At 36.9% G+C, this 8,673-nt stretch overlaps 2 protein-coding genes across 2 annotated transcripts; one reads left to right on the plus strand and one right to left on the minus strand.

Moving 5' to 3' along the window:
- The first annotated feature begins 842 nt into the window (after window positions 1-842).
- Window positions 843-3,766, plus strand: LOC129893070 (uncharacterized). Its single transcript, XM_055968562.1, has 3 exons — window positions 843-1,093; window positions 3,028-3,128; window positions 3,267-3,766. The coding sequence occupies exons 1-3, from the start codon at window positions 1,042-1,044 to the stop codon at window positions 3,540-3,542; spliced, it is 429 nt and encodes a 142-aa protein (XP_055824537.1). The 5' UTR covers window positions 843-1,041; the 3' UTR covers window positions 3,543-3,766.
- A 374-nt stretch (window positions 3,767-4,140) lies between these two features.
- Window positions 4,141-8,673, minus strand: LOC129893253 (cysteine synthase 2). The gene is made up of 6 exons (XM_055968763.1): window positions 8,353-8,673; window positions 7,799-7,873; window positions 6,258-6,401; window positions 5,451-5,840; window positions 5,135-5,370; window positions 4,141-4,862 (listed from the first exon to the last, which is right to left on the minus strand). The coding sequence occupies exons 1-6, from the start codon at window positions 8,548-8,550 to the stop codon at window positions 4,640-4,642; spliced, it is 1,266 nt and encodes a 421-aa protein (XP_055824738.1). The 5' UTR covers window positions 8,551-8,673; the 3' UTR covers window positions 4,141-4,639.

Raw genomic sequence — 8,673 nt, forward strand, 5'->3', positions numbered from 1 at the left:
ATCAATATCCACATGCAAAATTTATTTTTTAATTCGATAATTTGTCTCTTGTCTGCAAACAAATTGATTAATAAAGATATATTCAATAATGAAACAAATAAGAGATTATTGACCAACATTCAATTCCTTAATAACGTATGCTATCAAAGAAAATAGTTATTGGTGATCGGTAACCACCACTGCCACCTATCATTAATAATTTATTATCATACATCTCCACCCACAAATAGTATCACCCAATTATAATTATCACAGTTTTATAAACGCTACTAATTATTATTATTGTTATTGTAATAATCGTCAATAACTATCGATAATCAACACGACATTAGTTATCGTAATATCCATTATAATTACCAGTCACCATCACAAACTACCATAATCAATCATTATATATGACAACCAACATTTAGCACCATATTATCTATCAAAAATACTCATCACAATTATCAATAATCACCATTAACCATTATTATCAATCAACACCATAATTAATTGTACTCCACAATCATTATGATCAACCAGTCGACATCCACAAGCAGCACCATTATCCGTTACAATAATCAATCATCACCATCAATCATTATTAATGACTATCGACAATTAACACCACATTATCTATCACAATTATCAGTAACAATCATCAATTACTACCATCCACCATTATTATCCATCGTCATCACAATTAACACTAATCCGCAATCATCACTACCAACCAAATTGACATCCACGACTACTACTATTAACCATCACTATCATGTAATTTCTTATATACAATTAAGTCGGATCATTTGGTTCCTTTTCGGGTCAAAACACCGGAGATAAGGCTAGCATTGTCATTTCGCGTGAATAATCTAAGTAACAGAGGTTCAGCAAAACAGAGTATTTTAGCCTTTTTAGGGTTTTGGATTCTCTCCGAGAAAAATTCGATTTTGATGTAATGTTATAGCTATAGTTGCGTGCTTTGCTTCAATTCGGAGGAGAATCGAGCGGCGGCGGCGGCGGCGTTGTAGTGAAATCGATGATCGTAGGCTGCACCAAATGGACTCGTCTTCAGTGCAAACCACTCCTTCAATCGAAGATGACGAGTGGGGTATTACATTCCTCGTCTTGTTTTTTCATATATTTTTTTTGAATTTTATGTTTTTTTTTAATATTGTTTGTTTTTTAATCGGATATATGGTGTTCAAGTTCATCAGATTGGTGAATTGATGGATAAGTAGGTTTGTTCTGTTGATGAATTCAGTTTAGAGATGTGATCAATTTTTGTCCGGTTAATTTTTGTGTTAGCCTTTTTGAGTAATTGCTCAACGGAAGTTGTTAATTGGATACCTGGTACTTGTTGCTGGTGTTGCTGGTGAGGTGCGCTAAAGCTGGCCCGAACACCACTGTTATCAAAAAAGAAGTTGCTAATAGTTGCCAGTCTGATGGAGGTGGTTTAACTTGTTCGAATGTTTTGTCATTTGTGGATAGTGATATGGCTTCGATTTGATAAGTTTTGCTACTTGGATGAATTGAGGAGCATCATTTTAGGTAGTTGATTTCTTCTATGCTACCTGTTTAGTAAGAGAAGCAACAGGTACCCTCTGGAATACTCGGAGGTTTGCACAAGCTGACCCTGCTAATACATTTAACAAAATTTTAATAAAATTTCACTTTAAATTGGAATATAACACAACCTTGTGCAATTTTTCTTTTCTCTTTTCAATATCTATATACTTGTAGTAGTTTGTACGCGAGTGAGTGTGGAGGTCTTCATTGAAGGCATTTACTCTAGATGTCACTGGTATTTGACCTAGTTTATTTGCTGTTTCATCTTTCTGTTTGTCATTTTTTGAAAGAAGTTCACGTTTGCCATGCTGGTGGGGTGAATATGATAGCAATTTGCTTTAATGAATGAGGCCATAGGCTGGAAATGCTATATAGATATATGGTTTTGATAGCAAAATTGTTGATATATGATGGTGATTTTATTGGATCGTGACTGGTCGATTAAAGGAAAGGCCTGGATAATTTTTATCCACAACCCTTGTCGTACTTGTTCTGTTTCGTCCTTGTATACTCCATTACAAAGGAGATTGTAACTAATAAGGCTCTTTAAGATTCTTAGGCGTATGTTGATCTTTCAAACGTTTGTAATTTTATGCTTTATTTCTTTTATTTGCCAATTTTAGACGGGATGTAGAATATGAACAAGGGCTTGAAGTGTTTGGTGAATGAACCTTTTCTTCCCACCAAATCTCACTAGGAAAACAAATGACGAAAAAAGATTTAACTTTTTTGCCTCCAGGACTTTGATTTTAATGTTAAGGTAAAACAACATGGAATGTGTTTAGGCAACACATCACAAGTTTGAAACCTGATTGTTGCACAAAGCCTAATTTTTAAGTGTGGGTTGAAGAATGGGTTTATGATCAACAGAGTTTCCAAGCTGAAATACCAGATCACTTGGTCATTCGATAAAAAAAAAGTTTATTTGAACTAAAGAAAATAGAGGAACATGGAAAATATAGCATAAATGAACTGTTGCTGTTGTTGTACACTTGCTGTGGTAAATGTTTGTTGTACAGAAGAAAGATATCCATTTTTTTCATTGTAGTTGTAGCTTTTTTATTCATAAATTACTTGGTTTAAAGGATGCATATAACTTTATCCTGGGTTTACTGCTTTCCCCCTTTGTGTAAATGCTCGGTTGCTGTCTTGGATTGTTTTTACTACCTTGCTACTTTGTGTGGGCTTTCCTCCTTGAATAATATGTGTCACTGTGAAGTACTTATTCTCAGCCATTTCGTTTCTCTGCTAACATACGAGGTTCCATATCTGGTGATTTTGTTTTGTCATCTTCCCTGAGATTTGATGTCCAAGAGTAGAGCTCATATTTTTATCTTAACTGAATCTAAATTTAAGGGTTTGTTTGGTTAAAACGTACTGCAATTATACTTTTACATGTTTTGAGTCTTCAATGTTCGTTGGAGCTTTTAGATTTAATGTGAACTAACAGAATGTTCTGACATTTTGGACCATCAGATACTGAAGGATATGTAATTCCAAGCTTGGAACTTGAAGATTCTGGCCAAAATAACGGTAATTTCGTTGAAGTTGAAGAGTCAAAGACAGTCGCAGCTGAGGTTAGCTCTTAAAGAGTTTCACTCTCCACCTAAAAGAAATATTTTGTGATGTCAAAACTCTTCCAAACTTACTATTTTTTTTCCAAGATGATTTACAGTACTTTAAATTGATCTCCTTGCTCACTTACTATTTTGCAGTCTAAGAAAGAGGAGAATATATATCTTGGACCTCACGGTGCTCCTCCATCACAATCAAAACAACAAGAGCTCAATCCTAATAATAATCGCAAGCAGAAGTTTAGACAGAAACTGAAGGAAGCTGACAGGAAGTACAGTGGAAGTGGTCGCGAGAATAAGGTGGAACACCTGAGAGAGCTTGTGGGTGGAAAAATGGCTGCAGGATCAAAGAATTCCCCCAAGGATTGGCTTGACCCTCATTGCGATGAAAATATGTTCCCAAGGAATCATCATTAGCGTAATACTAGTATCTGTATTAAACGCATCCATAATTTACATACTCGGAAAACCTCTCCCCCTTCAGTGAGTTTTCTTTTCATCGGGAAAAGAACAAATAATCCCTCCTATGTTGGCGGCTAAGATCACCAGTCTTTTGGCTGCGTTTGTTTGTGATATACTGATTCGGTCCGAATTCATTCACCATATTTGGTTTCAGAATGCACTTGTCTTCATTATGCTAAGCTATTGTTTCTTTACTTTGATTTGAAATCAAGGATGTGTAAGGATTCAGCTTCTAGAAAAAGAACTCTTTAATTAGATGTGTAAAGTGATACAAGCTTTCGTGAGATATTCTTGTCCATAACGTCCTTACCAAATGAACATATTTCTTTCCATTTGAAACAGATGAAAATTAGAATTAATGATATATCCACTGTTTTGTCCAGACCTTCTAATCACTTATCCATTTTAACTAGAAAAAATAGAAAATCCCATTTGATTTTTTTGAATATCCTCCTCCTTTGTATTAGTAGTGGGACACATATATCAAAAGAATCAGCGTGAAATTTGAATGAGATATAAGTTTGTCTGAACCAGATATTAAATAAGAAACTAATAGAGTAAATCATTGCGACAGGCCTGCCTTTAATATTCTGTCAAACTGTATCCTGTAGGTCACATACCCAGACCGAAGCTAAGCTCCCACTCACAACCTATGTAACAAGCTACGCCAAGTAAGAAGTGTAGAACAATTAGTTCATAAGGATCGTATAACCATTCATCAACGGATGCTGCTTCCCAGATTGGGTAAAAATGTAAACCTACAGCTGCAGAAGTAGGAATAATGGCACCGGAAATAATATTGTTTCCGTAAAATAGAGACCCTAATGAAGGGAAACTTATACAGTAAAAAAATTGTCAAAATTTTCTCTTTCTACCAGAGTGCATACAACATTAGCTCGGCTTCTAAATACTATTGTATCTGAACACCAAGAGATGAACCTAACCAAGCTGAGATGGTGCTGTCATGAATTTAAATGACGTGAGGACCCCCCCCCCCCCCCCCCCAACCAAAAAAAAAAAAGTAAAAATTAAAATGATGAACTAGCCATAGATCAACTAAGACCAAGGAACTCCAAACCAGTTGCTGAAGGTGTCAACCCATGTTCAGATAGGTATTCAGCATTGTGAAATTTACTGAGATGTCTCATACCACTGTCACACAAGATTGTCACAATTGTATGCCCTGGACCTAGTGCCTTGGCCACTCTGACAGCTCCAACACAATTCATCGCTGAAGAACTTCCAATAAATAGGCCATCGTTTTTCAACAGATACCTGATGAGTCATAGTACCAGTTAAGCTTCACCAGTCATAGACATAACTTATCGGATACCGAGAAGAGTTGTTCAATAAGGTGACAACAATGGTGGAAATTTTTGGTAAATTAGGGTAAAATGTTACTATCTTTTTCTTGTTGCTTTCACCTTTTTGTGTCAGAGAAGATTAAAAAGAGGTATGTAACACTTTCCAAACACATTTATCGGCATATTGACATCTTTGCAACTAGAAAAATACTATAATGGGTAGTCGACTGAAGAGGAACAAACCTGGACATTTCAACAGCTTCCATATCTGTGCCTCGGAAAGCTCCATCAAGTTTTGCCATCTTAAAATTTTCAGTTAGTCTATTTATTCCAATCCCTTCAGTTATTGTATCAAATGGGTTCTTCAGCCTTCGTCCTTCCGCCTCCTCCCTCGTGTACATCACTCCTCTTGTTACCTTGTTATATAAACCAGAGCCAGGAGGATCAATGAGGAAGCACTTGATATTTGAGTTTTTGTCCTGTTGATCATACAAGAGCTTTTAAATCATGCATCATCTAGCAACGGAAAATGAAGAAACTTTAGAACTTGAGAACCAACCTTCAAATACTGGGAAACACCGGCAACAGTGCCACCTGTACCTGCAGCAGCAATAAAAGCATCCAACTTGCCACCTGTCTGTTCAAAAATCTCTGGCCCCGTGCCCTCATAATGTGACCTGAAATTAGCAAGGTTTTCAAACTGATCTGCAAAGAATCCACCCTTGCATTCAGACAAGAACTGCATATTCTGTTTTTCCTCACTGATTGAGTGACCATTGATTTGACTAGAATCATTGGCATCAATTTGGTTTCCTTTTCTGGTGGTCGATGTTAAGTCACTTGCTTCCAGCGCCCTTCTCCTTGCAATATTAACAAAATGGTCTCGATGTGTGATAGAAACTGGCCTGACCCTTTCTACAGTAGCTCCTAGTGCTTCCAGTATTTGTGCCTGAAAGGAAGAATAGAGAAGATTTCAATCAGTAGCAATAGTTCGTCTTCTTTAGAAAGAACAACTTTTTTTTAAAGCTGGCGGTGTCTTGACCAGCTTGCATACCCCAACTTATTCCATGGGGTAGAATAAAAGCAACTTGTGCTGTTATTATTGTTCTTTTTATATGACTATCCTTTAATCAGAACTTTCACAGCGATATTGAACGGATGGGATGATAAGGAAATCACTGGGATTACCCAATAGCACTGTCATATTAGCTTGAGCAATAGGCCACTTGATGAAGATCTTTTGAGCTTGCTTTCCAAACGCTTCGTAGTAGCTATCCAGCATACTCACGGAATGCCAACACTATATCTTATCTAATTTAAGTAAAACACAAATGTAAAGGGGAAACAAGAGCATTGAGTGTCTTACCTTTTCGAGAGCAGCATCATCTGGAATAACCACATGGCACCTGCACCCATAAGCAGGTGCTACTGTTGCAAGACTAATGGCTGTGCTTCCTGCACTGCCCTCTGTAACTACTCCACCTTCAGCTAATGCTCCTGATTCCAGGGCCTGTGATTGATATTTTACTGTTAATAGAAGTAAAAGTATTTACAGATACCCAAGTTTATTGAACCTTGCTATTTGTAAATACGTTGTGAAAGCAAATTTACAGAAAAATAAACACATGAAGCAAATCTCCGAGTTTATTTTTATTTTTTTAATGAAGAAATCTCCGAGTTTAGCTTTCCTCCTCACTAAAAACCTTCTTATCCCAATAACTACAAGAGCTCCTAAACTTTATAGAACTCTTTCAACTTTATAGAATCAGGTAATCTTCTTAAACACATGAAGCAAATTTATCGAACCCTTTCAATTTCTAGAATCAAGTAATCTTCTTTGCCATTCCACACATATTGGAGATTGGAATGATGACAGTGAATTCCGCAAAAGTATGCGTTATAGGGTATTAGACTTACCCGAGGATATCCCAGGCAAACAACTGTTTTTTTTTTTTTATGACAAGGAAAAACCCATAGCCGCTCCCCTTTGGGTGCGCACAGGGTAAAACTCCCGCTCCTATGCAATAGCTCGCAAACCACATAGGAAGGCAAGCCCGGTGCGACGAGCTCAACCCAGAAGGCAAACCCCTTGCTTTCGCTGGCAAGGGGATTCGAACTTGAGCCCTCCAACATGGAAGTCCCAAGCCCAAACCACTGGCCAACCCAAGGGGTACTGGTTGTTGATATAGACTCGCTCATTTTGGCTGCTCCAATACAGAAGAAAGGCATGTTGGCAATCTTTTTTAGGTAGGTGGAAACTGAAAAGCATGGGCTCCAAATGGATCCCAACAGCTCCAAATGAACTACTATCTTTTTTAGTAGTAATTACTTATGAGTTTACATCTTCTCCATACATACCCATAAATGGACTAAAGTATATATCCACAAAAATATGGCTTAATTCCATATTAGATCTGTCCCTGGTATTTCTCAGGCAAATGTCCGGTTGTTGACATAAAGTCACTAACTTTGCCCACTCCGATGCACCTGAAAGGCATGGCCTTGTCAATCAGTTTATCTAGTTGCAACTTGCAAGATCTGTAGAGTACCACGGGCATATTTACCATTTTGATCATCCTCTATCCTTGAAATTAATCAATTTGTAACTGGTCAGCAAAAGCTGGCTTGCTGCTAAACATTCTATTTGTGGTTGGAAAATTCAACGGTGTTGAAACAAAAAACAGTAAAAAGAATCACAAAAGGAGGTAGTCGTAGGAGCTATTAAAGATAATAGAAACTTTTCTAAATTGGACCAATTTAGAAAATTGAATCAGAACTTCTGCATGAAAATTAGAAACCTGAACGAATTTAAAAGAATGGTAACAGATACAGTTTAAGCAAGCATTTTTAGCTGTAACGAACTAATACAAAACTGACTAAGAAAGCGAAATTAGAATGGAATATCACCTCTTCAATAATCTTCACAGCTACCCTGTCTTTTACACTCCCTCCAGGATTCAAGAACTCTGCTTTCCCCAAAATCTGAACAAGATTTGGTAACACTATCAGTTTAGACATATTCATGTAAATACTCCTTCCGTTTCAATTTGTTTTTCTGGTTTTGACTTGGCATGGAGTTTAAGAAACTAAAGATTCTCTTCATGTATTTTTGATTCTTATTGTCTTAAACTAAAGATACCTAGAATGAACCAAAGAGTCATTTAATCTTGTGGTCTATATATATCTAACTATAAACAACTCATCTTTATATGAGCTTCGCAAAGCATTACAAGGCTAAGTTCAAATAAAGGAAGAGAATTACAGTAGGACGTAAAATTAAGCTAATTAATCTAACTCCTATTAGTACCAAAATCCTGAATCATGATATTTATACAACCAAACTCAACTAATTTGGAATTAAGGTCATTAATCATATCTAATTACTAGTAATAATTATTTCAACTTAAACATATAGCTATGCATGCATATGCTAAATTGAAATGGAGAGATAGAGAATATACTTCACAGCCAGTTGCATCGGAGAGGCTATTGATTCTGATTAAAGGAGTGTTGCCAATGGCGGCGACGAGTCCAGTTCTACGTCTTTGAAGTTTGTTTCTTCGGGAAGACTTTTGTTGAGTCGTTTTACAGAGGAAATAACAGACTACGGCTAACGAGAGCAGTGTGGCGACGGCGCCAGCAGTTCTCACCGGCGCCATCGCGTGGTTCTCCGGCGAACCGGAAGTAATATGGGCGGTGAAAGGGCAAAGGCAGGTTATGAATATTTCGAATCAATTGTAAATTAGACCACCTAAGTTTCTTGTTCTTCTCTTTTTACCATA

Source organism: Solanum dulcamara, chromosome 6, assembly GCF_947179165.1.
Source record: "Solanum dulcamara chromosome 6, daSolDulc1.2, whole genome shotgun sequence".
NCBI classification, from domain to species: domain Eukaryota; kingdom Viridiplantae; phylum Streptophyta; class Magnoliopsida; order Solanales; family Solanaceae; genus Solanum; species Solanum dulcamara.

Bases quoted from the DNA above. Each gene is read 5' to 3' on its own strand.
- LOC129893070 (XM_055968562.1), top strand. From the start codon at position 1,042: ATGGACTCGTCTTCAGTGCAAACCACTCCTTCAATCGAAGATGACGAG. The intron at 1,094-3,027 runs GTATTACATTCC...TTGGACCATCAG, and splicing joins AATCGAAGATGACGAGTGGG to ATACTGAAGGATATGTAATT. The intron at 3,129-3,266 runs GTTAGCTCTTAA...ACTATTTTGCAG, and splicing joins CAAAGACAGTCGCAGCTGAG to TCTAAGAAAGAGGAGAATAT.
- LOC129893253 (XM_055968763.1), bottom strand. From the start codon at position 8,550: ATGGCGCCGGTGAGAACTGCTGGCGCCGTCGCCACACTGCTCTCGTTA. The intron at 5,841-6,257 runs GTAAGACACTCA...TCTTCCTTTCAG, and splicing joins ATGATGCTGCTCTCGAAAAG to GCACAAATACTGGAAGCACT. The intron at 5,371-5,450 runs GTTGGTTCTCAA...TATGATCAACAG, and splicing joins GTGTTTCCCAGTATTTGAAG to GACAAAAACTCAAATATCAA.